Source organism: Rhinopithecus bieti, unplaced genomic scaffold (genome assembly GCF_001698545.2).
Source record: "Rhinopithecus bieti isolate Rb0 unplaced genomic scaffold, ASM169854v2 scaffold_11401, whole genome shotgun sequence".
Taxonomy (NCBI): Eukaryota; Metazoa; Chordata; class Mammalia; order Primates; family Cercopithecidae; genus Rhinopithecus; species Rhinopithecus bieti.
The window spans coordinates 1,985,460-2,013,401 of record NW_016807151.1 but is presented as its reverse complement, the minus strand read 5'-3'; the positions used below and the strand labels follow the sequence as shown (position 1 = coordinate 2,013,401).

General features: G+C 39.2%; 1 protein-coding gene across 2 annotated transcripts in view; it reads left to right on the top strand.

Moving 5' to 3' along the window:
* TRIM24 (tripartite motif containing 24) overlaps positions 1-26,925 on the top strand; it is a 125,821-nt gene extending 98,896 nt beyond the window's left edge. For both annotated transcript variants that reach the window (XM_017880394.1, XM_017880393.1), the window contains exons 10-19: positions 8,434-8,607; positions 11,757-11,930; positions 14,923-15,058; positions 17,834-17,906; positions 18,988-19,156; positions 20,675-21,003; positions 21,985-22,117; positions 23,178-23,252; positions 25,245-25,394; positions 26,127-26,925. In XM_017880394.1, coding sequence (XP_017735883.1) covers positions 8,434-8,607; positions 11,757-11,930; positions 14,923-15,058; positions 17,834-17,906; positions 18,988-19,156; positions 20,675-21,003; positions 21,985-22,117; positions 23,178-23,252; positions 25,245-25,394; positions 26,127-26,336 — 1,623 coding nt within the window. In that variant the 3' untranslated portion in view covers positions 26,337-26,925. The remainder of the gene's footprint in view (positions 1-8,433; positions 8,608-11,756; positions 11,931-14,922; positions 15,059-17,833; positions 17,907-18,987; positions 19,157-20,674; positions 21,004-21,984; positions 22,118-23,177; positions 23,253-25,244; positions 25,395-26,126) is intronic.
* The last annotated feature ends 1,017 nt before the right edge of the window (positions 26,926-27,942 follow it).

Below are 27,942 nucleotides of genomic sequence, written 5' to 3'. Positions count from 1 at the left end.
CCCCCCCCCCCCCCCCCCCGCCCGTAAGGAGAAGAGGGTTTGGTTTGGTTTAGAAGATCCCCTTCCTGAGTATGAACTTCAAACCAAATCTTAATAGGTGGGGTCTTATGGTCATAACATATGTAGGGCTGGCTATGTCCTGGGTCACAGATTGAGTAGGTTACCTGGTTGTGAGTACAAGTTCCTAGGTGGGTCCCTGCGCACTCCTAATAAGTATGGTACAGCAGAGTCCTAGTTATGGTGCTCTCCGACCGCATAGTATGTGTGCAGTGGGGGCACCCTTGTATGAGTCCATTTTCTGACACCGGTATGGGGAGTATCATGATGGGGATGAGTAGGAACAAAGTAAAGAATAACATGTTTATACCCAGCAGGGACAAAAGAGGTCTTTACCCCAGGGAGGAGGTTGGGCAAAGCTACAGGATAATAGTGAAACAATTAGTATTATAAGGAAAGCTATTGGACCTAAGATTTCTAACCACGTTTACTTCCCTGATGATGCTCATGCTTCGGCCGTGCGTAGTCAGCTTCCAGGGTGGCTAGAGCAGGGCTGTTGTCTCCTCAAGCTTCAGCCGTGCATAGACTGGTCAACTTCCAGGGTGACTAGAGCAGGGCTGTTGTTGACTTCACTGGCAACCTGGTCCCACTGTAGGATCAGCCGGGTCAGATGGTCTGGGTTCTATTGGCTGGTCCACTTGTCTTGGGCTGCCCATTTCAGCTGACTCTGGTGGATCCAAGGCACAGTTCCTGCAAATTTAACAGCAGTGGGAGTGGACAAGATTACACTATGGGGCCCATCCTATATGAGTCCTAAAGTGGTTGGGTTCCATTTCTTAACCTAAGCAGAGTCCCCAGGTCTAAAAGGGTGTGATGGGTCTGTTAGGCTTATGGCCATTCTTTCCTGTACCCAGCCATGGATTCTTTGCATAACTATCCCTAAAGACTGCATTTGCCTTCTTAAGGTTAATTCCCCTAGTTCACGGAGGTCACCTTTAATTTGACCTATGATTGGGGATGGCCAATCAAACAAGATCTCATAGGGCAAATAGCCAGTTTGTTTGGTGGGGGTGCACCTGACTTGGAGGAGGACCATGGACAGGAGTTGATCCCATCTCAGATAAGTTTCTTGGCATTATTTCTTCAGCAGCTGTTTAAGTGTCAAATTCATGTGTTCTACTTTTCCTGAGCTCTGTGGCCGGTAGGCTGTGTGTAATTTCCATTTTATTTTTAACAGCCTTGCTAGATCTTGAACTATTTCAGCTACAAATGCCGAACCATTGTCTGACCCTGGAGTCAGGGGCAGTCCAAATCTGGTGATAATGTCTCTTAACAATGCTTTAGTCACTTCTCATGCTTTCTCTGTTCTGGTGGGGAAAGTCTTGACCCATCCTGAAAGGTGCAGACAAGCACTAACATGTGCAGATAGCCCCTGGCTCTGGGGAGCTCAGTGAAGTCCATTAGTAGGTTTTCACAGGGTGTGGCTCCTATTTCCTGTATTCCTGTGGGCCAAGTGGGCCCTTGCCATGGGTTGTTCTGGGCACAAATTAGACATTGTTTGCAAATGGCTCGGGTGATGGCAGTGAGCCATGGCACATAGAAATGGCGTCCAAGTAGTGTTTCTAGTGCCATTTTCCTTATATGAGTTCCTTGATGGAATTGTCTTACAAATTTGGGGGCCACTATTTCAGGGATGGCTAGCCTCCCATCGGAGAATTTCCACCATCCTTCTTCAATGTAATTTCCAGTCTCTTGGTCTAACCAGGCCCTTTCATTTGGAGAGTAATTTGGGACTCCTGGAAGGAGAGGCAAAGCTAGGGCTTCCTTTTACAATGCGGGGTAGTCATTCCTATCTGTTTTGCCTCCCTGTCTGCTTTTCTGTTTCCTTTGGCCTCTAGTGTTCCTACCTTTTGGTACCTTTGCAGTGCATAACAGCCACTTTCCTATACAGCATCTAAGAACTGTAGGAGTTCTTCTTTGTACTTTATTTCTTTGCCCCCAGCAGTTAAGAGTCCTCTTTCCTTATATATAGCTCCATGAACATGCAATGTGGCGAAGGCATATTTGGAGTCAGTATAAACATTGACTTTTTTGTCTTTTGCTAGCGAAAAGGCTCTTGTCAGGGCTTTTAGCTCTGCTTTTTAGGCTGATGTTCTAGTGGGCAGAAACTGAGCCTCCACTGAGTCCAGTGTTACTACTGCATACCCGGCCTGCCGGACCCCTTCCAGTACAAAATTGCTTCCATCTGTAAAGTATTCAACATCTGGGTCTTTGAGGGGTTGGTCTGTAAGATCTTTCCAGCTTGAGAATACCTTGCCTACTACATCTACACAGCATTGAAGGGGGCCTTCTGGTTCCAAACCAATTGGAAGCAAAGTAGCCAGGTTTAGGGTATTTACTGTCTCTAAAGTTATGTGAGGATTTTTGCATAGGGGCCCTTGGTATCGAGTCATTCTTGGGTTTGATAACCAATGATGCCCTCTCTGATCCATTAAAGTTATAACCGAGTACAGTACCTGGATGGCCACTTGCTGCCCTAGAGTCAGTTGGTCAGCTTCCTGTGCCAATAGAGCCGTGACAGCTAGTGATTTGAGGCACAGAGGCCGTCCTAGTGCCACAGAATCCAATTGCTTGGATAATTATGCTACCGGGCCATGCTATGACCCTATGACCTGAGTTAGGACCCCTATAGCCATTCCTTTTCATTCATGGACATGTAGAAAGAAAGGCTTAGTTAGATCTGGCGGTCCTAAGGCTGGGGCCTGAGTTAAGGCTTCTTTGATCTGCTTACGTCTTCTCCTGGTCAGCCTCCCAGAGGAGGGGCTCCTTTTCTCCCCCGTTTTGTGGCTTCATATAATGGCTTGGCCATAAGTGAGAAATTTGGGATCCAGATATGGCAAAACCCTGCTGCCCCTAGAAATTCTCTTATTTGTTGCTGGGTGGTTGGAGTGGAGAGTGCACAAACAGCCTGCTTTTGATCACTGCTGAGCTATTGTTCCCCTTGACTCACTTTGAAACCTAAATATTGGACTCTTCTGGAGCAGATTTGTGCCTTCTTCCTGGACACCTTATATCCAGCTTTCCACAGGAGATGGAGGAGGTCTTGGGTTCCTTGGAGGCAGTCTTCTTGGGTTGGGGCTGCCAAAAGAAGGTCATCTATATATTGCAGCAAGGTGCAGTTGTCATTTGGCGGGGTGTAGGCCTTGGGGTTCAAAGATCGTGGGAGAATTTTTGAATCCTTGTGGGAGTCTCATCCAGGTGAACTGCAACTCACCCCATTGAAATGCAAAATGGGCTAATTGGTGCCAGGTGAAGACAGAAGAATGCATCTTTCAGGTCTAGGCAAATAAACCAGGCAGCACTTGCTGGAATAAGTCCCGTCAAAGTATATGGGTTTGGTACCACTGGGTGGATGTTTACTGTAGCCTGGTTCACAGCATACAAGTCCTGCACTAGCCTATATTCTCCAGACAGCTTCCATAATGGCAGGAGTGGAGTGTTCCAGGGTGACTGGCATTTGACTACAAACATGATTCCATGTTTGTAGAGTCACTCACTCTGTTTGTGAACGCCTCATAAGGCTTCTGGGAAAAGCAGGTACCGGCAAACCGAACTGTGGTTGCCCCTGGTTTTAGCTTTACTACCACTGGCACCTAATCTTTAGCCAGCCCGGGTGGGTTATCTTCAGCCCCATACTCCACTAATTTTATTAAGTAGCCTCTGTAATTCAAGTATTCCTGGTTCGTGAGACAGTTTTGGTGGCTTTTTTGTGTATAGCCTCCATTCCTTAGTTTGCTGGATGGTAAGTGTTAACACCATGGCCTTTGGGTGAGTCAGGTTTAGAGTTATATCCTCTTGCGGCCCAAAAGCAATCTGTGCTTGCAGTTTTCGGAGTAGGTCTCTCCCCGAGAGGGGAACTGGGCAATTTGGGAGGTATAGGAATTCATGTTGGACCTCTGGTCCTCCTATAACAAACCTCCTTGGCTGACAAAATGGCCTCTTCTCTGAGACCCTGGTGGCCCCGAAAATAGTTGTATAGTTTTTGGATAGTGGTCCTATGGGTAGGGTTACTACCAAGTGTTCAGCCCCAGTGTCCACCATAAAGTCCTTTAGCTGGCCCCCCACTTCTAATGTGACCATGGGCTCCTGGGGGCCTAAGGAGAAGGAGCCCGGTCTGTCCTTGTCCTTGTATTCTTCAGTCCCTGCCAGCCCAATCAGGTCAGTATCTGGTTCCTTCAGGGTGTAGCAGCCTTTGACAAGTGGATTTTTTGTTTCGCAGCCTCGGCCATTTTCTTCACTGCCATCTGGATACTGATTTTTCCAGTGTCCCCTTTTGCATCATGCACATTGGTCCTTATCTAGCTCAGCGAGCTTTCGAGCCTCTGTCCAGTTTGGCCCCATCTGCATCTGCACCCGTGTCCATGTCCGTGCCCCCTCGCAATGCTAGTTTCCATGAGGGCCACTGCTAACATATCGGCCTTTTTCCTAAGGGTCTGATCTGCTTCCTTTTTTGCCTCTTGGTCATGGTTAACGTACCACCTTGGTGGCCACTCCTATAAGTTGGGTGGCATTCATGCCTGCAAAACTCTCTACCTTTTGCATCTCGCACTTGATGTCACCCTGGGCTTGTCCTACAAATACCGTGTTCACCATGCACTGATTTTCAGTGACCTCAGGGTCAAACGGAGTGTAAAGCTGGAATGCCTCACAGAGTGTCTCATAAAACTGGCTAGGGCTCTCATCAGCTCCTCGAAGTACTTCTGAGATATTTCCTTTATTGATTGCCTTTTTCCTGCCTTCCTTTAGCCCTTGCAAGAGTGCTTCTCAGTACTTCTGTAGGTACTGTAATTGGACTGCATCATTTGAATCCCAGTAGGGGTCTGCTTCTGGGAACTGGTCCTGAGTGCATGCCTGAATGTTAAGTGTGCCTTCAGGTGTACTTGCTTCCAGCCAGCAGAGAACTGCCTGGGTTACCCTCCAGCGCTCCTCAGTGTTACACAGTGTCAAGAGGAGCTGCTTACAGTCTGGCCAAGTTAGATTGTGTGTCTGGAAGATGGACTGCATTAGATCTATGAGGGCCTGAGTCTTCTCCATGTAGGAGGGGGTATGGTGTTTCCCATTTAGGAGATCAGTGGTTGTGAAAGGCTGGTAGATGAAGGTCCATTGCCCCCCTTGGACTTGACCTGGTTCGTCATAATAGATGGGTCCCTGTGTCTCCCTGAGAGGCATTTGCATAGCCCAAGCGTGACCAGATCAGAGGCAGCCTGCTTGATCATCTTGTCTTTCTTCCCTGACCTCCTAGGGTTCCAATCTTTCCTTCTGGGGTGAGTCTTGGAGCATGTTACAATCTGAATCTGACTCCTTGGGGGCCGTTGGCCTCTGTAAATGGGGGTAGATTGGAATATATGGAAGAGGAATTTCTATCTCCTCTGGCAGTTCCTGCAAAACTGGTTTCTCTTGCCCTTCCCATGACTTTTCCTTTGTCTCCATATTTGCCAGCGAAGCTGAGATTTTACTTTCACTTTAGGCTCGGTCTGAGCCACAAGCATTTTGTAGTAAGCTGCCAGGCAGGGCTGCAACCATGCAGGTCGAGTTTGAACTATATTTAGCCATGAGTCAATATAAGGGAATTGGTCTGGGTGCCCTGGCTGTCATTCGACCCCAGTCACCACCTTAAATACATGGCCAATTGTTTCCCTATCTATAGTTCCTTCCGCTGGCCATCTGACACTGAAAGAGGGCCATTCTATTTCACAGAGAGTTCTCAGCCTCCGAGGGGTCAACTTCATCCCATAATCCCCTGCAACCTTTCTTACAATTTTTTCACATACAGTGTAATGGGGTGGGTTTTGACGACTTCCCTCCCATTTCCTCCCAGTTACAGCGCAACACACTCTTTTGCTTCAGACCGATTAGACTGTCCCCCTTGCAGGAGTATTTCAGACGCCACTTAGCATTGGAGGCTCCATTTTGACCCTGACAAATACTAAATTGTGGGGCACCTCCCTAAGCCATATGCGGATCACCTCTAGTCCTGGTCGGTCCCACAGTTCGCTCAGAGTGTATGGTCTATGCAAAGAGAACTGCAGCCCCCACACGTCACTCCCCGCGTTGGTTCCTCCTGGAACTGCCTCTTTCACACACACACACTTCCCCGCTCCCAGTTCCCCTTTCTCAACCGACTCTGCGAGCCACTTTTGTGCCCTGGGTCGGTTGAGGTGTCAGTTTCCCTGTCTTTGCAAGCCACTCTCATGTCCTGTGTCAGACTACTAGTTACTCCCCGGGAGGTGATCAAGCTCCCCTTCTGTTCTTATGGGACAGGTCCTGCCTCGGGCCCAAACCTTACCGCGATCCTGTAGTGCACTGTTCCTGGAATCATCCTGTACCCCCTTAGGTTCCATTGTGCTGTCAGGTAGGGTCGTGGGAGAGCCGATCACCCCTCCGGATTGAAGTTCTCCCATGGTGCCTGGGGGCATGGGTCTCCCCCAGCCCAGGGCTCCAGTCCCACAGGCAAAGAGACAGTAAACCTGTCGTCTCCAATCCTGGGCGAGCCCCCAGAAAATGTTTTGGGAATCAGAGGACTGGAGAGACCAATAGGTGGAACAGGAGGATTTTATTTAAGTGGCCACTGGCCCAACGGATTCACATCCAAAGGGTAGGCCCCGAACAAAGACAGGGCTTGACTTTTATACACACTTCTGAAAGGGGGTTGGCTAGTTTAAATGGCACAGTGGGAATCTAATGGTGTGAAACTCGTGGTACAGGCAAGCAGGCTTACAGAAGCAGAACAAAGGCAGTTAATCAAACAGTGACAGGTTACGTAATCCTTAGCATAGCTTGTGACCTTGCAGCTGCTTTGAAGGAAAAACAGGAACTTACAAAACTTGGAAATTGAGTAATGGTAAGGGGGATGAGGAGATAGTAAAGGAATTTGATTTTCTTAATCTTGCTCTGAGGGGCTGTTGGGAGAGAGTCTCTGGAGCTCTTTCCTTTGGGCTCTGGCTTTCCAGATAGTTTTATCAAGGCTTTGCCAGGGCCCTGCCTATTGCTGGCCTTGGAGTGAATCAGCTAAGTACAGGAAAACTTGTTTTTCTCTTTTTAATTTCTGCTTCAGCCTCGTTTGTGATTCCTTCACCCAGCCTTCCTATAATTAACCAGGGTTGTTCTTGGAGACTTGGCTTTGATGATATGTTTTCTGGCCAGGCACAGTGGGTCAAGCCTTTAATCCCAGGACTTTGGGAGGCTGAGGTGGGCTGATCACTTGAGGTCAGGAGTTCAAAACCAGCCTGACCAACAGGGCAAAACCCCATCTCTACTAAAAATACAAAAATTAGCCAGGTATAGTGGGGGCATTCCTGTAATTCCAGCTACTTGGGAGGCAGAGGCAGGAGAATCACTTGAACCCAGGAGGCAGAGGTTGCAGTGAGCCAAGATCGGAACAAGACTCCATCTCAAAAAAAAAAAAAAAAAAAAAAACAGAAAATATGTTTTCTTCTATGGAGACTCATCCTCTAAGTTGTAATTAGTCAGTATCTTAACAGCCAGCTAAGCACCGGAATATGTTTTGGCAATGATATGGCAGACTAGATTTGGATTAAAGTCTTGGTGTGCCGCTTGGTATTAGCTGTGTGACTTTTTTCAAATTATCTGTGTTTTCAAACTTTTAGTTTCCTAATTTACAAAACAAAAGTAATAATACCTACTGCATAAGGCTCAATGACATAATAATATGTAAAATGCCTGGCAGGGCTCAATAAGATCTAAAACTTATTAAGTGTTATTAATATCAACTATTTTCATTATTAACAATTTGTTCATTTTGAGTACACCCACTGAGCCAGACTACTTGTTCAAATCCCAGCTCCATGCCTTACTGTCTTTCTTAATCTTGGGCAAGTTACTAAATTTTCTGTGCTTTATTTTAGTTTTCTTATCTATAAAATAGAAATAATCTGTGCTTTATAATATTAAGAATAAATTAGTGAATACATGTGAAGCACTTAAAGCAGTATCTGGCATTTAATAACTGCTCAATAAGTGTTAGCAATTATTATTCTACCATCACTTTATTTTTAGGAGGTCTCAAAAGGGTAGTTCTCTGTGAAAGATAATTGTGAAGGACTTAGAAGGATACCAAAGACACATTTTACCTACTTCCCAACATGGCCTAGGTCCAATACTGGTACAATCTACTTACAAAATCTAGGTGGCAAGCCCTCTCCCAAGGTTCTTTCCTAATAAGGTTCTTTTAAAAAAGTTGTTTACACAAATTCTGAAAGTCTGCCCATCCCCCACCCCTCATTCCCTTATGTAAATCTTGATTGATCGATCTGTGGTAGAGTTCTGTTTTTCTGTAAAAGTTTTATAAGATAGAGATTTATAATTTGTTTTTCAGAAGAAGATTGTTACTAAATTGGTTTAATTTCTTTTTTCTAGCAACCCCCTCCACGTTTGATAAACTTTCAGAATCACAGCCCCAAACCCAATGGACCAGTTCTTCCTCCTCATCCTCAACAACTGAGGTATCCACCAAACCAGAATATACCACGACAAGCAATAAAGCCCAATCCCCTACAGATGGCTTTCTTGGCTCAACAAGCCATAAAACAGGTATAGATCTACCTTCTTTTCTCAATTGCTTGTTCTGCTGCTTTCTACTTTGAAATCACAATGAATTTATAGATTAAGCAACAGCAAATAAAGAGCCAAGAGCAAGCTTTCTTTTTCATTTTGTAAATAATGTGAATTGCAAAGTTTGATGCTTTTATCAATAAGAGAAATTAAACCACTTATATAGAAGTGAAGGCCCAATATAATCAATGACCATAGGTATTAATTTTTATAATATGGTATGGATAACTTTTAGGTGAGTATATTAAATTTCCTAAGATAAAAGTTTTCTAACAAATACAAGTTACATTCCACAAAATAGAACAATAAATCAATATTCGAAGTGTCTCAAGAAGATTTCTTGGAAACAAAATTATGGCACAGTTTCAAGAAGGAATACATATATATCTAATGAAGTTTAATATTTAATGCATATTTAATATGATACAGCTTATTTTTTTATTTTCATTTTTTATTTTTTTTTGAGACAGAGTCTCTCTGTTGCCCAGGCTGGAGTGCGGTGGCACAATCTTGGCTCACTGCAAGCTCCGCCTCCTGGGTTCACGCCATTCTCCTGCTTCAGCCTCCCCAGTAGCTGAGACTACAGGTACTTGCCACCACGCCCGGCTAACTATTTTTGTATTTTTAATAGAGGCAGGGTTTCACCGTGTTAGCCAGGATGGTCTCAATCTCCTAAACTCGTGAGCCACCATGCCTGGCCTTTTTTTTTTTTTTCAAATGGAGTCTCGCTCTGTTACTCAGGCTAAAGTACAGTGGCATGATCTCAGCTCACTGCAGCCTCTGCTTCCCGGGTTCAAGAGATTTTCTTGCCTCAGCCTCCAGAGTAGCTGGGATTACAAGTGCCTGGTTAATTTTTGTATTTTTAGTAGAGACAGGGTTTCACCATGTTGGCCAGGCTGATCTCGAACTCCTGGCCTCAGGTGATATGCCCACCTCAGCCTCCCAAAGTGCTGGGATTACAGGTGTGGGCCCCCATACCTGGCTGTATTATTTATATTCTTAATGTCTTCAGGTAAAAATATTTTCTGTGTTTTACATTCTCCTAAAGTGAAAGTTATCACAGTGTTTTTTCTTTTCAAAGCTCCTGTGACAACAGCCTGTCTAGCTGATTGTAGACTGATTTTGGTTTAATTTTTTTCTCCAAGACCAAGATAAAAGATGATGCAATTTTCATAATTCTGTAACATTCATTTTAATAAAATCATTTTAATATTCTAAAAGTATTCACATTCTGTGTCTATACATATGTTTGTATAATCAATTTGGCTTTGCTATATCATCACCAAATTCTCTTAAACAATATTTTAATTCTTTAAAATAAAATTCATACCAATTATGTCATCATTTGAAGGAAAGTAAAAAGCTTCAGTTTGGCCTTAAATTCTGCTTATTTACCTAAGAATTTTGTGGCACTTAGTTTTTTCACATCTCACTTGCCTCAGCTATAAAATGAGTATCTTACAGAGTTAATGTTGAGAGTTTATTCTAAAGTATACACAAGCACCTAGCACATGCTCAGTACTCACATGTTTACCTCTTCCCTATTTATTATATTTTAATGAGTAGGCACTCTAAACATATTTTTTAAAAATGGTTGTTGACCAAAATTGTAAACATGAATGAATAAGTGAACAAGCCAGGAAAAAATCTAGTGGGAAATTGGTTTTAAGTAGTAGATGAGTTTAACAAATTAGCATGTACTCATACAGTGGAATACTTTTCAGATATTAAGAAAATGCAATAATCTAGATATGATTTTCTGAGTATGTGAGGAAAAGCATGTTAAAGAATTTTTGTGAGGTGTTATCTCATTTGTGTGTGTGTTTTCCTCCAGCCTCATCATGTACATAGAAAAAAACCTGAAACGATCCACCAACTGATTGTTCTTGGTAGAGGAGGAGGAAAGGGGGCATAGGGGTAGGGAATATGAGGGAGGAGTAGGTGGTAAAGAGGACATTCATGTCCAACTATGTTTCTGTATGTAGTTTTTACAATAGAATATATAAATTAGGTTTTTCACAATTAAAATGTTTCAGACACTGTCTCTCTATATAGTGCTGTTCATTTATGAATGACCATGTTTGGAAAATACAGCATCTTGCAATATTCTTAGTTATTTTTCTTCTCCCAGCATGAAAATTTTCAAACATAATACAAATTGAAAGAATTATATAGGGAACATTTTGTTCCGCTTGCTTTATTACATATTTATTCCTTTGTCCATTCATCAAGTCATCTTTTTTTTTTTTTTTGAGGCAGAATCTCGCTCTCTGTAGCCCAGGCTGGAGTGCACTGGTGTGGAGTCTTGGCTTACTGCAACCTCTGCCTCCTGGGTTCCAGTGATTCTCCTGCTACAGCCTCCCAAGTCGCTGGGATTACAGGTGCCCACCACCACACCCAGTTAATTTTTGTGTTTTTAGTAGAGATAGAGTTTCACCATGTTGGCCAGGCTGGTCTTGAACTCCTGACCTCAAGTGATCCACCCACCTCGGGCTCCCAAAGTGCTGGGATTACAGGCATGAGCCACCATGCCCAGCCTATCGTATTTTTCAATAGGTTTTGAGTAAATTGCAGACAGCAGCATGCTTCACTTCTATATACTTCAGCAAGCCTGTCATCATCTTAATGTGTTTATCTCAGCAGGAATGATAGTACTTTCCTCGGATATTTATCGAGGCCTAATTAATCTCTTCATATATGAGAAAGAGGAATATAAAATCCCGAAAGCACCAGTCTGTAGCTTATTGTTTTCAGATGTTTCAGATAGGGTTAGAAGAAATGTATGTTTTCAACCCTCCATCTTTAACTTGAAGTTGCTATGTATATATTTACTTTTTTTTTTTCCAGTATGTATAAACCTGCCAAGATTGGGTACTGTGATTTTCTGGTATATATTAACTGTTGTCTTCCAGTAAAAATCAGTGCTTTTTACTGTTTTTTTTTTTTTTTTTTTTTTTTGACAAGATTAATGAAAATTATATATACTTGTACAGTCTTTTCCTGTCCCATTCTCCTTCCATGTAAATTACAGTTGAACTCTTCTACTTCATTTTGTGTGAGTGATTAGATAGACTTTGTATTTTATAAGCTTGTTGATAGCCTTTGTTCTTCCCTTCTTGTTACTGTAGTGGCAGATCAGCAGTGGACAGGGAACCCCATCAACTACCAACAGCACATCCTCTACTCCTTCCAGTCCCACGATTACTAGTGCAGCAGGATACGATGGAAAGGCTTTTGGTTCACCTATGATCGATTTGAGCTCACCAGTGGGAGGGTCTTATAATCTTCCCTCTCTTCCAGATGTAAGTAGACACAAAATTTATACTAGCGTCTGTTGAAAATTGTCTGCCGGGTACAGGGGCTCACTCCTGCAATCCCAGCACTTTGGGAGACTGAGGCAGATGGATCACTTGAGGTCAGGAGTTCGAGACCAGCCTGGCCAACGTGGTGAAATCCTGTCTCTACCAAAAAATACAGAAATTAACCAGGCATGGTAGCACACACCTGTAATCCCAGCTACTTGGGAGGCGGAGGCTGTGGTGAGCCGAGATCATGCCACTGCACTCCAGCCTAACAGAGCAAGACCCTGTCTCAAGAAAGAAAGAAAATTGTCAGTGAATTTGGATCTGGTAGAAGGCATGAATTTGTTGGATTATAGGTTGTTCGTTTTTACAAGTTAATTTTAATCCTTTAGAATATTACAGCGGTAGTAAAAGTAAAAAGATTATGAACATTGGACACATAACCTAATGTTTTTCAAGCCACCAGAGTTAAAGGTGTTCGTAAATGAGTGATTATGGTGATGGATCATGGAATCTAAGCTGGGAAAGGAGAAAAGTGAGGACATGGAAAGATAAGCTGGGAAGTTGAATGGCTGGACATCAGAAGAGATGAAGACAAGTTTAATAAGAGAAATCCTGTTAGATCATACTGACAAGTGCAAAATTACCTCTGGTTTATATTACATGTGAATTAACTCACTCTCCAAACTCTTCGTCAGTATGACTTTTTGTTATTTATTATATTTTAAATGATTTTATTTTAATAGAGATGGGGGAGACTCCCTATGTTACCCAGGCCAGTCTTGAACTCCTGGGCTGAAGGGATCCTCCCGCCTGGGCCTCCTAAAGTGCTGGGATTACAGGCATGAGCCACCACACCCAGCCAGTTTGACTATTCCAAAGGGAGAAATTCTACATTCTGTAGACGTATCTCTATATATAAGTTGATTCTGTGTTTGATCCTTTTTTTAATCTAAGGTTAGATAACCCACTGTCGTGCACATACACATATGCAACCTAACGTTAAGAAGCTTTTAGGAAATATCTTGTACTCTTTACTTGGATTGAATTACCTATAAGATTGTGAAAAGAACTTTTTTATTTTCATTATTTAATTTGTTTTTCAAGTTGAGATCAATTAATATTTCCTAATAGTTGCATTGTTAATCTTACCAGAGTCATTCCACTTTTAAAATAGTTTTGTATACTTTAAATGAGTAGGATACATATATTTTTTCATGCATGGATGGTTCATAGGAAAACTTATATCTAATCCCCATAGTTTTATTTGGTTTTTAGGATTATCCCACAACATAAACAACTTTCTCTGTATTAAGTTCTCACGAATTTAGTCATTCTAGTACTTTTGTACTCTGAAAATATTGGCCAAGTATTGCCAAAAGAATATTAAAACAAAATGACCCTGTGTATTAACCACCCAGTCCAATTTCCCCTGCCCCGAACCCACAGGAAGTAAAATTCTGCTTTTTCCTCTGCAGATCTCATACAGGTGAACCTTTTTCCACCAGCCTTTCTTACCTGAAATTCCTCTTATGAATTACAGAATAAACTAAAATGAGTGACTGTTTTCTCATTTCTCCCAAAGGAGCTTCATAACTAGTACCATTCTAGGTGCATAAGCAAGAAATTGATGAATTATATACAAACTGTGCCCTATGGCTATAGAACTTAATTATCTTATAGAATCCTGGATGAACAACAGTAGAACTATGTTAAAGAATTGAACTGGCGGTGAAACCTCGTCTCTACTAAAAAATACAAAAAACTAGCCGGGCGAAGTGGCGGGCTTCTGTAGTCCCAGCTACTCAGGAGACTGAGGCAGGAGAATGGCGTAAACCCGGGAGGCGGAGCTTGCAGTGAGCTGAGATCCGGCCACTGCACTCCAGCCTGGGCGACAGAGCGAGACTCCATCTCAAAAAAAAAAAAAAAAAAAAAAAAAAAAAAAAAAAAAAGAATTGAACTGGATTTTAAGCCCAAAGACATTGGTGGGAAATTTGGTTTATGTAGGCATGAAAGAATTTTTGTGCCTAAAGCAGTAAACTCTTACTCATTAGGGATTTATAAGTATTTTTGCCTGGCAGTGGATAAGGAAAACAGTGTTATTTGTATTCCTGTTATATTAAAGCAAGAATCTTTGGGGTTCATCTTTTCTCCTACAAAACAAGAGTAATGTATTCAGTGAGGTTAGTGCTATAGATACATGGATTTCATCTATCTAGCACATACCCAGAGTATCAGTTGCTAAAGTATCCCTTTCAGAGGGTCCACTAGGTCCTATCTATGTGAGGCTAGATTTTCTTCATATTTTTCAAGCAAAACCGTACACCACAATAGATTGAATGCTGTTTAGGGAGACAGTAAAGAGATTTGCAAGAAATGTAAAATTGTGGTAGTCTTCTCACCAAGTTTATGTTTTTCATATGGCAATCTTTTGTCGTTTCTTTATAAATTAAGAATTTTTTTTTCAATTTTAAGAGTGTGAATGACATGATACTCCTTTTGACTCTTGTTTCTGAAATACTGTCCTCAATATTTTACTAAGGTGAAACACTAAGATAGTGAAAACCTTTATTCAAGGTTGTTTATGGGGAAAATATGTTAAAACTTCTCAAATGTGGTATCTGTGTTTTGTTATTTGATAATAATTAAGTTATTGAAGCTTTCTTATAAATTTAAAAGTAGCTTTTAACTTGCAAAGTCAGAATGCCCTGAAATAATTTCTTTTCTTGTAAGATTGACTGTTCGAGTACTATTATGCTGGACAATATTGTGAGGAAAGATACTAATATAGATCATNTAAGGTGAAACACTAAGATAGTGAAAACCTTTATTCAAGGTTGTTTATGGGGAAAATATGTTAAAACTTCTCAAATGTGGTATCTGTGTTTTGTTATTTGATAATAATTAAGTTATTGAAGCTTTCTTATAAATTTAAAAGTAGCTTTTAACTTGCAAAGTCAGAATGCCCTGAAATAATTTCTTTTCTTGTAAGATTGACTGTTCGAGTACTATTATGCTGGACAATATTTTGAGGAAAGATACTAATATAGATCATGGCCAGCCAAGACCACCCTCAAACAGAACGGTCCAGTCACCAAATTCATCAGTGCCATCTCCAGGCCTTGCAGGTAAAATGGGCTTCTTTTGATTTTGTGAAAGTTTTCTAGTTTTCACTTAACTTGGAATAAAAAATTACCCCTCTTCCCCTTCTTTTTTGTTGAATGCTTAATCTTGAGTTTTTCACTATGTAAAATGAGTATGCTTTCAAAGAAAACAAAGGTTAAATTTCTTTATCCTTTCTTTCGGGTCACAGTCTCACTCTGTTGCCCAGGCTAGAGTGCAGTGTTGCGATCATAGCTCACTGCAGACTTACTCCTGAGCTCTAGCGATCTCCCACTTCAGCCTCCTGAGTAGTTGGGACTGTAAGTGTGCTGCTCTACCAAGCGTGGCTAATGGTTTTTGTTTTTTGGTAGAAGCAGTCTTGAACTTCTGGCCTTAAGCGATCCTTCTGCCTTAGCCTCCCAAAGCTTTGGGATTACAGGCATGAGCCATCATACCAGGCCTTCTTTACCTTTTCAATTTCAACAGAACTTCCCACCATTATAGTACTTCCAGGGGGAAACTGGTGTTATCTTCTCTCTTATTGATAAGTTGCGTGTGATGTGATCTTTAAGATGCAATTTGCCTAGGGTCAAGATGTATTAGTGACAATAAGTAGAAATATCACTCTTTTGGTGATTTGTTTGGTGTTTAATTGTGTTTGTGAATCTTAACATACCTACTCATTTCCTCTGAGAGAAAAACTCTAATATTACTTCTGAGGACATAGGTACCTTAAACCAAAATATGAAAAGAGGATAATTAAGTCACTCACCAGTCACATGAACACAATTGAAATGGGGATGCCTATTTTAAACAAACTTATGACAAAATATGGCAGAGAAACTTTTATCATATGACAGGTTTATACAAATAAGGAACATATGTGGTATTGCCAAAGGACATGATGAAGTAGATAATTCCCTAAAGAGGAAATACATTTATCCAATATAGCAGATGAGACAAAAATGTCATTCTTACTAGTGGTCATAAGAAAAATCAAAGATAGAATTTCTAAGTTACTGAATTAGCTAAGATTTAAATAATAAAAATAGTCATTGAGAATGTGAGAGGTACTCTCATACATAGGTGGAAGGGGTATGAATTGGCAAAACATTCCTGGAAATCATCATAGCAATATTACTAAAGTTTACATTTTTCTAATATTGTACTGTGGGCCAGACTGTGGGCAAAGTACCTTATATGTATTACCTAGTAGGATATTTGCTTCAAGGGGCTTGGGAAATGTATGTATCCTTGAACCCAGTAATTTCCATTTTAATACCCCAATTATAAGAAAATAATTAGGAACTGGATAGGCAGAACATATTTATTAATATTTATATTACTATTTATTAACGCATTATTTGCAGTAGTTAAAATTTTGAAGCAGTGCCCAAGTATAAGAGAATAAAAATAAATTAGAATGTGCTTACTTGTAAACAGAATATTATTTAGCTATTCAAACAATGGCTCATATAGAGTTTTTAATGGCATGCTCATGGAATACTGTTTAGTGAAAACAAGTATACAGAATCATATAAAAGATGTAAAAGTATGTTTAAAACTGGAAAGAGATATATCAACCTTAGCAGTGTTTATATATGGATGGAGAAGTTATGGGCTACTTAAATGTTATATCTTTTTATAGTTTTCAACTATTCTAAAATGAAGCATGTATTCTTACATTATCAGAAGATTATAAATAGCCATTGTTTTGATTGATTTTGAGGCAGGGTGTTACTCTGTTGCTCAGGGTGTAGCAATCATGGCTCACTGCAGCCTCAAATGCTTGGGCTCTAGCAGTCCTCCTGCTTTAGCCTTCCCAGTAGTGGGGACTACAGGTAGGTGCCACCAGGTCTGGCTAATTTTTTTGTTGTTGTTTTGTTTTGTTGTTGTTAGAGATGGGTCTTTGTTGCCCAGGCCTTTTGTTTTATTTTTAAATGAAATTATCCAGAGTTTACAAACCAATGAAATGGATTTTTTTCTCTTCATTTTATCAGCCATATCCTGTTGTTCATCAAACCTTTTAGAACTTGTCACTTCGAAATTTTTTTCTGCTTCCCACTTGGATTGTATTCCTACTGTTACTGTTTAGTTTGGGCCTTCATCAGTTCAAATCAAAATTATTTGCAGCAGTTTTCCTTCTTTCTTGGCTGCTTTTAATTAGATCTTCCTTGTTCCTGTCTACACTACCACCAGAGCATAACTTCTTAATCTTTTTAGGGCAGTAGTCCAGAATCCCTCTTTTGCTTATTGCCTCAAGTCTGAACCCATTGATCTGACTTTGTGCCTTCCATTAGTTGGTCTCATTTTGTTTACTTGGTTTTCTTTTTTGAACTCCTTTTCTATCAGCCCATACCACCTTTCATTGTCTTCTGTAGCTTCCGCTGGCACTAGGGTCTCACTGAGATCTTACCCCTGTTACTGTAACACAGAAAGACTTGGCAATGTTTGGAGATGTTTTCGATTGTCACACCCCAAGCTGGGAAGTATAGAGAGATGCTACTGGTATCTAATAATTGGTGGAGACCAGGGATGTTGCTAAACATCCTAAAGTGCAGAGACATTCCTCCACAACAAGGAGAATTATCTGGCCCAAAAGTCAATAGTGCAGAGGTTGAGAAACCCTGCCAGTGTAACAGGCTGTAACAGACTGCTGAAAAATTCAGCAACTACTTACTGTTTCATATAATTTAATCATGGTTCCCAGTTTCAATGTAGTGCTAAGTGAACACATTCAATAGGACTTCAATGCATAATTATTCATTCGTTTTATGAATGTATGATTTCCCCCTCCTCAGGACCTGTTACTATGACTAGTGTACACCCCCCAATACGTTCACCTAGTGCCTCCAGCGTTGGAAGCCGAGGAAGGTAAACTGACTAAACCATATTTTCTAGTACATAAAATCTCTAATTAGATTTCTCTTGCCAGTGTTCAACATGTTTTGATACTCAATATATTTTGAACAATTTCCTTTATCTTTAATTTTAATAAATTAGTTAAGGGATTAACAAAAGTACAAATTTACCTTTGAAGAGAGAAGAATATTTGTCTATGTGTTGAAAATAAGAAATGTTTGATATTCATATAATAGCAAAGAAAACATAAAAATGAATAGGTATAACACAGTACACTATATAGAAACACAAACTTAGGGAAAAGATAAAATTTTATGCTAATTTGATCTCTGACTAAATATTGATTCTACTTTAAAATAAATGAATATACAGTTATTGAAATTCTATTTTAAGCAACTGCCCTCCTCTTCCCTGCATTATGCCTGAAAATTCCTCCTAGTGAACCCAGTTCTTACTTTCTTAATCATATGGAAGAATTGTCTGAGGGAGAAAAGTTTGCCTTTAATCCCATGAGAACATAGTAAATATCTGTAAAAGGTTTTTGTCCCACTACCTTCTTTAAATAGCATTGTTTAAATAAATGATTATTTCATTGTCTTCACCAAAGTATTCACTTTGCTACTGACTAGAGAAGGAAATGAGAAAGCCTAAAATCAGATGCCAGTTCTAAGATACTAAATCTGGTTACCTAATTGCAAAGCCTCAGGTTTTTAAAAGTTTAGGTTTATTGAAACATCTTTCCAGATATATATTTAGATAGGTTAGATAGGTTAATATATTTAGATAGGTTATATTTAGATAGGTACACCTGAGTACAAATGTAACGAAAAACTGTGACACAATCAGGATATAACCTAAATATGTATGCATTTAACCAAAAATTGTGATTTTCAGAATACTTAACTAGTACAAATACTGAATACATAAATGAAACTTGCATATAGCAGTTTCGTTAGGCATCATTAATTGCCGATGTAACATACTTATTTGTTGTGAAGATACAGTATTATTTTAGAAAGTTGTTGTTATACTTTTTATGAGGTATTCAGCTTAACATTCTTAGATTGCTTTTTCTTCTCTCTCATACTTACAGCTCTGGCTCTTCCAGCAAACCAGCAGGAGCTGACTCTACACACAAAGTCCCGGTGGTCATGTTGGAGCCAATTCGAATAAAACAAGAAAACAGTGGACCACCAGAAAATTATGATTTCCCTGTTGTTATAGTGAAGCAAGAGTCAGATGAAGAATCTAGGCCTCAAAATGTAATTATGAATACTTGCAATACTATTCCTATGCATGGTGGGTAGGGTGAGAGAAACTCTTAAATAGCTCTTAGGAGTTTTTTTTTAATGTTATATTTAAAGGGATTTAAAGACAATTTGAGGGAATCTCTCAGTAAATAAAAGACAAAGATGGAAAAACAGGAAAGTTTTAAAAAATCAGAGGCTCAAATATGGAGACTGGGCAGCTAAAAAGAGATATTCTCTAACCAGAGTTTTATACCCAGGCAAATTATCAGACATGAAGATTAAACATTTTTATGCAAGTTCTCAAAATAATTCTTAAGTACTTATTCTCAGGAAGATATTTGATAATATGTATCATCAAAAATATAGTAAAACAAGAAAGAAGATATAAGATTCCAAAAATGGAATCTGACACAGAAGAAAAAGTCAACCCACAGTACAGCAGCAGCAGCTTGTGCAGTAGTCTCTAGCAGGAAGACATAGGACTCCAAAGGGAGAAAAATGCTTCAACAGTATTGAGAATCTCCTGCTGGAGATTGTGAGAATCACATAGAAATAGGTACCTGAAAAAATAAGGTAATTACAGAGTCTTAGTAAAAACTAAAAGTTGTACAAAAAGAAATGTCATAGTACATTTTGTGGGTCTACAGTGAACAATATTTATATAATAATGATACAAACACCTGAGTACAAATGTAATGAAAAACTGTGACGCAATCAGGATATAACCTAAATATGTATGCATTTAACCAAAAATTGTGATTTTCAGAATACTTAACCAGTACAAATACTGATCAGTTGGAATAGATACTGGCAATAAATAGTTACACCGGTACCTACCAACTAAAAAAAGCAATGCTTAATAAAAACTAAGTTAAAGGGATGAGGTGAATGGTGGTGGTGGTTTTGTGTGTGTCTGAATGGAAGGACAGGGTTGGAGAGTCAGGATGTAAAAACCTAATCTCCTGATCTTCACTAGCAAGGATTATAGATGTATTGCAATCTTTAACAGTCATTTTATTTAGAAATATGGAGGTAGATGGCAGAAGAAAAAGCTAGGTTTGAAAATAGTACTTCCAAGGAATGAGTGCTTTTAACTATATCTACATTTATTACTTTGAAGTTTTTGAAAACATTTGAAGGAGACTGTTCTTGTTATAGATTTGAAATTTTTACCATTCTGGGCTTCAACAGAAAGTTTAGATTCATCTTACAATTTGTGTATCTTAGGTATAATTTGAATGAACAGCTCCAGTGAGGTATATATATAGGTCATGTGACTGACTTCCACACTACCCAACCCATTCTCTAATTTCTGTAGCCATCACCAGACTCAGATTTTTTTTCTCTATTTTGATATTTTTCAGTAGAGGTCCATGTCCTCTATACCAGTTAGCAGTAAACATATACTGTTCTCATGAAGATTCTTTTGAAGCAGCCAGGTGCTCACTAAAGAGTGGTCCTACAGCTCAGAATTGCATTAGTGATAAAATTTTTTAAACACCAGTTAAATATATATTTTTTCTACTACAGGCCAATTATCCAAGAAGCATACTCACCTCCCTACTCTTAAATAGCAGTCAGAGCTCTACTTCTGAGGAGACTGTGCTAAGATCAGATGCCCCTGATAGTACAGGAGATCAACCTGGACTTCACCAGGAGAATTCCTCAAATGGAAAGTCTGAGTGGCTGGATCCTTCCCAGAAGTCACCCCTTCATGTTGGAGAGACAAGGAAAGAGGATGACCCCAATGAGGACTGGTGTGCAGTTTGTCAAAACGGAGGGGAACTCCTCTGCTGTGAAAAGTGCCCCAAAGTATTCCATCTTTCTTGTCATGTGCCCACATTGACAAATTTTCCAAGGTAAGATAGTACTTCCCTTCCCACATTCTTTTACTGTAAACTTTTGAAGATTACTTAAATGAAATTCCACTTGGCACAAATGTATACTCCAAAATCCCAGTGAATAGTCTAGGTTTTCCCATACCTTTCCGCTTATTCCTTGTGCTTCTTTCAAGAAATTAATCATTCAGCCTGAGCAACACAGGGAGACCCTGTCTCTACAAATTAAAAAATTAGCCAGGTGTGCTAGTGCATGCCTATAGTCCCAGCCACTCAGGTGGCTAAGGTGGGAGGATTGGTTGAGCCTGAGAGGTCAAGGCTGCAGTAAGCTGTGATTGCACCACTGCACTCCAGACTGGGCAACAGAGCAAGACCTTTTCCCTAGTCATTATAAAAAGAAAATAACAGGCCCTTTAAATTATCACAACGTGTCACCATAAGGAACAATGTCCTTAGGCATAACAGCTACCAGTTTATTAATGTCTTTTTTCCAGGCATTGAACTGTATCATTTACAAGTATTTCAAGTAAATTCTCAAACCCTATGGGGATGATCATCATCCTGACCAAGATGGTTAAGAGCCATTGGGTTGATCTCTCAGTTCTTGGAAGGCTATACTTTTGAAAATTTAATTTTATAAACTTAGAGTAACAAGAACAGTACAAAGAGCTTTTCTGATTTGTGAATCCTTTGGAGGAAAAAAATTCAATTATGCCCTAGATATGTGAGCCCTAGATTAATGTGTTTTGTTTTTTTCTTTTTCATATATGTATCTCACACCTTCTTAACTAGATTTTGATGTTAGGCCCTTGCATTATGTTTCTGCTGTTTCCTCTCAGCATGGTGCAGTATACCTAGTGGTATGTGGTAAATGCTGAGTGATAAAAATCATGCCAAATAAACAATTCTGTGTCATAGATGTCATGGAGGAGGTGGGAAAGGGAAATAGTGAAGAGAGGAAATGATGCATTAGAAATTCAAAAGTACATTGTCCCCCTACAGTGGAGAGTGGATTTGTACTTTCTGCCGAGACTTATCTAAACCAGAAGTTGAATATGATTGTGATGCTCCCAGTCACAACTCAGAAAAAAAGAAAACTGAAGGCCTTGTTAAATTAACACCTATAGATAAAAGGGTAAGTCTTTGAGTATTTCCAACCTAGCATGTTAGACAATTTTTTGGTAAGATGCATTATTGTACTGTGGTGCCTTTCATCAGAGAGGTGTATATCCATCCAGATTTTATACTGATCCTTTTTATTTAGGAGGTTTTTTTTGTTTTTTTTTTTTTTACAAAGGTATAACTTTCTTTAAAAAAAAAAATCACGGAATTATGTGTGTGCTTTATAGAAGCTTATTGTACCTGAACAAGATGGAGTATGTAGCCTAGACTTTTAAATTTAATCTACCTTAAATAAATTTCTATTTTGTTTTATTTCTACCATAGATAAGTTTTTTCCTCAGAATTGCCACCAAGGAGTTGGGTTTTTTCTTTACTCTTCCTGGAAATAATTCTTTTTTTTTTAACCGAATGGGACTAGACTTATGCATCAAAGCCAACTGATGCATTTAACTGTAAATAACATTTACAGCTACCAAGTCAACACTTTGTTACCAAAAAAAAGCCTTTGCTAAATTATTAAATAGAACAATCAATCAATCAATATGAAAGTTGTCATGCAAGAGGGGACGTGCCCATTCACTGCCAATACTACTCAGTGGTTACTGGGATAACCCATAAGCAGGGACGTATGAATAGCAGAGCACATGGTTGGACCTTCTGCATGCAGAGAGGTGCCTTAGGTCTGTATGCACATTGAGAAGGTCCACCTCCAGTTCTCCTGAGAGACATACGTTCTTCCTTTATGGAGCATTACTAATTTATAATACACAGACTGGAGCAATAAGTGCAAATTTATTGTTAGAAAACTTCAAATGGGGTTCTAGTGATTGTCTTAGTTCATTCAATTACAGGGCCTGCTCCCAAATACCATATATACCCTAAATTGTCAAGTAGTACAGTTCAGTTAATGATTGGGAAGGAGAACAAAACTCCAAGAATCAACAATTTTTTTGTATTCGTCTGAGTTTAAATTTTTAGTCTGATACTTTGGAACCTCTGAGATTGTTATTTAAAATAAGCTGTGAATTCATTGTTTTATAATATTTTATCTGTTTTTATTTATTTTGGCTTAGAAGTGTGAACGCCTACTTTTATTTCTTTACTGCCACGAAATGAGCCTGGCTTTTCAAGACCCTGTTCCTCTAACTGTAAGTATTGATGTCATTTTGTGCATGTTTACACAGTGGAATGCTTTTCTGGAATTTTTATTTATGAGAATCTGCTTATATACCATTTTCTAGTATTTTTTAATATCTAAACCTTAAATCTTAATAATATATACTGAATGCTTTGATTCTACATAGGTACATTTTTAATAAGTGGCCCAAAACTTGTGTTCATTTCTCAGGTGTTCTTTCTTCTTTTCTCATCTATTTTACTTAGTACTGGGATGTTTGGGGTGATTTCTGTTAATTGTCTGTATCGCCGGGCGCGGTGGCTCAAGCCTGTAATCCCAGCACTTTGGGAGGCCGAGACGGGCGGATCACGAGGTCAGGAGATCAAGACCATCCTGGCTAACCCGGTGAAACCCCGTCTCTACTAAAAAATACAAAAAACTAGCCGGGCGAGGTGGCAGGTGCCTATAGTCCCAGCTACTCGGGAGGCTGAGGCAGGAGAATGGCGTAAACCCGGGAGGCGGAGCTTGCAGTGAGCTGAGATCCGGCCACTGCACTCCAGCCTGGGCGATAGAGCGAGACTCCGTCTCAAAAAAAAAAAAAAAAAAAATTGTCTGTATCTTAGGAGTTTTAGGCATGTTTCCAAAGCTGTTGGAAAAAAACTTTGTTTGAAATAAAGACATCTCACCCTGCTAAATTTCCCGTACTTATTTATAGGTCCAGATTTCAAGTAAATACGTAGACTTTACCAATACAAAAAAGTTGAGGTTCATATTGAAAGTTTGATGTGACTTTAATGCATAATTTTAGGGTGCTGGAAAGGGCCTGGTACCCCAAAAAAGTATTCTAATGTCTGAACCCAGGAGGCGGAGGTTGCAGTGAGCCGAGATCACGCCATTGCACTCCAGCCTGGGCAACAAGAGCAAAACTCTGTCTCTAAAACAAAAAAATTTAATTTGTTCTACAGTTTGATAAATCTCAGATTAGTACAAAGTTAGAAGAATATCAGCTTAGTAAATACATTCAGCTGATAAACAGCTTCTTTCTTAAGAACAGGTTTGGAGAACCTGATACAGGAAATAAATACTTCCAGGGAGAAGGCTCTTTTGTACCCAAAAGAAGCAGGGTATTGAATTGTGCTTTCTATTATCCTGGCTTAGAGTTACGTTATTACAACAGCACTGACAAAGTAGCCCCCTTTTTCTTAATAAATATCATCTCATTTCGTCTGTACAAAATGCTGTGAGTTTGGCAGGATTATCCCTATCTGGAATATGAAGAAACTGAGGTTAAGTAACTTACCCAGGACCGTGATACTGAGCAGCAGAGCTGGGGATTAAACCCAGATTTGAACTCCTTCTTCCTCTTTAACACTTGTTATATAATACATGCAGCAAAAACATGTCAGATTCTACTAGAAATGATATTATTTCTAGTAATTGCTTTTTGTTTAATAATGAAGAAAGAAAATCTAGATGATTTAAGAGGGAATATGTGAAGACAAGGTTTTTCATTAAAAATAATTGGGACTGGGTGCAGTGGCTCATGCCTGTAATCCCAGCACTTTGGGAGGCAGATTGCTTGAACCCAGGAGTTTGAGACCAGCCTGGGCAACATGGCAAAACCCCATCTCTATAAAAAATACAAAAATTAGCCAGCTATGTTAGCACATGCCTGTAGCCCCAGCTACACGAGAGGTTGAGGTGAGAAGATAAGCCCAGGAGGCAAAGTGCAGTGAGCCGAGATTGTGTCACTGCACTCCACCCTGGGTGACAGAGCAAGACCCTGTCTCAAACACAATAATTGGTTAAACTTCTTGGAAAAAGTAACCCAAACCTTTACCAGTATGTATGTGGAAGGCAGTGGGCACTTGTAAACACTGTTAAATGGGTTTCTTTACTAATGACAAATAGCACAGAGAAAAGCAATGAGAACATTCTGAATTTTAGAGCACATCTCATAGAATATATTTAGGACAGGGTAGAATTTAGCTATTTGTATTATAACATCTCATTCTTTTTAAAGGTGCCTGATTATTACAAAATAATTAAAAATCCAATGGATTTGTCAACCATCAAGAAAAGACTACAAGAAGATTATTCCATGTACTCAAAACCTGAAGATTTTGTAGCTGATTTTAGATTGATCTTTCAAAACTGTGCTGAATTCAATGAGGTGAGGCTAGGGGAGGGGAGGGGCGGGAAGGAATAGCAGTGTGAAAATCATTTTATACTAAACACCTTGTCAACATAGGAGACCAAGATGTCTGAGTTAGAATACATTTCCAACTTTTCAGATCAGGGAATACAAGAGAGAATTTAGATAACTCTATCCACATTGATATTCAAAGGTTTATTAGATGGTGATGGAAATGTAAATTACAGCCAATAACAGAAAGACAAAATATTTTTCTCTGACCTAAAATTATTATCATTCCCACCTTTATTTCTTATTTTTATGTTGATCTTGAAATATTAAGGATGTGGGCCAAATAGCTCTAATTTTAAAATTTCTCATCTGTCAGTTCATCTAAACATCTGTCAGACACAGGACCTTTTGCTGCTAGGTGGTTTGTTCTCTGTTACTCATTGTAAGAGTACTACATTTAATTTGTTTTAAAAATACCTGGTTCATGATCCTATGGTTATGGAATCCTAACTGATACATCTTTGGTAATACAGTCCTACCATTACCACCTTCTTTTAGAATAATCCAGTCTTTTACTTTTTTCCACACTTATGAATCTTTTATTTTAGCTGGCCTTCTGTACAGAGACTTTGTCTAGTCCTAGACTTTTATTTCAATGACTATGCATGAACATTTTTCAAAACAGCTCATTAATATATATAATCTCACAAGTCAAAAGTGTGTCCTTTCTTTACTCATATTTTTATTTTTACTCAACAGCCTGATTCAGAAGTAGCCAATGCTGGTATAAAACTTGAAAATTATTTTGAAGAACTTCTAAAGAACCTCTATCCAGAAAAAAGGTTTCCCAAACCAGAATTCAGGAATGAATCCGAAGATAATAAATTTAGTGATGATTCAGATGATGACTTTGTACAGCCCCGGAAGAAACGCCTCAAAAGCATTGAAGAACGCCAGTTGCTTAAATAATAGGCAGCACCACTAGCTTGTGCTGGTTTTAGATATTTTGTTTTCAAAAAAAATTTGTCAGTAATTTAACATCACTACAAAGAAGAGTTTGTGACTACTCTGATCTCTGTTTTGGACGTTTACTAGACTTTGATTTCCTTAATAGCCCATTTCTCTTAACCTCTTATCACTAAGAAAGGAGATGAATGGAAGAAAGAAAAGGATAGAAAAGGATGGAAGAAAGAAGCATTGAAAACAAAGACATTCTTCCCCTTCTTGGATTTTAAACCACAATCTGGAGCGATAGCTGCTGTAGAAAGGAAATAGACTTTGTATGAACTCTTCAGTTGAAAAGTATACGTGGTTTGGATGTGTGCGTTAATTCAGTTTTAGAAATGAATACCACTACCCATGAATTATATGGCCTGACAATATGAGTTAGGTGTACTGTACTAAAGAACAGTACTCCACAAACATGGGTGGTAACAAGAGTTCCATCCCAGGAGGCCAAACGGTGCAACAGAAGGGTAGGTTAGATGCTATTAAGAAGGCACCTAATAGTACATGATGTAAGATGGCAACTGTATTAAAGAAAAATCCGGAAAACAAATGTTTGATTTTGTTTTTTGTTTTATCTTGTCTGTAGAGGTGTTTGGTATAGCAGGTTTTCAAGGCCACTTTTTATACATTTCTAGATCTAGATTTTCAACTTCTTCCACTGAGGGAAGTATATACATTTGGTTTTGCTGTGTGTCTATGTGAGGTTTAACTGTACAGGTGATCCTTTTACAACAAGCCTCATTGTTTGCAGTATAGCTGTTAGTGGAACTATCCAAAATATAAATACAGCAGCGTGCACTGTATTTGATGTGAGGTTTCTTCATCTACTGGGCATTAAATATAAGTTCCTCTGAAAGGGACTCGTTTTTGTGGTTTTCATCTATCTGTAATTTGGAATGAAAATGTGTTGTGGGATTTTGGGAGCAGGCAGTTGGGGGGAATTAATTAATAGTGATTTTTTTTCCTGAAGCATCTAATGTTTTTCTTTTGAGAGTCAGAACATCACATTTAATCTTTGATCTGACTTCTGATTTTATTCTCCTGATAGAGATACAAAAGACCTATCTTCTGAGGACAAGCATATTCTTAATGTGCCAGACCTACCCAGTTCAACTGATCTAGATAGAAGAAAATTGCTGTGCCATACACTAATCCAGCATTTGACACAATACCTAAATGGTTAGCCGAAATTAATCCTTATTTATAAAACATTAACTGGAGTAAATTTTTCTCCTTAGGATGATAGAATAAAAAGAGCTGACTTTAAAGAAGGCTATTATTTGCATTATGTCACCTCCCATAAATTTAACATAGAAGACTTGGTTTTATCTACATGGCTTTACTTCTTAAAATGGAAAATACCCTGTGGCTAATTCATTGGGTTTTCAGGTATTGCTAAAGATAAAATATAGGGAGAAAATAACTTGTTAGCAATAGCTTCCCGTTGTTTATATATAGGTCTTGTTCATAATATGTCAATTACGTATTGTTAAAAAGTCCTAATCGCTTTTCCAAATATGTGTTACATGGTAATGTTTGTCATTGTTGTTTTAAAGTTGCATTTGAC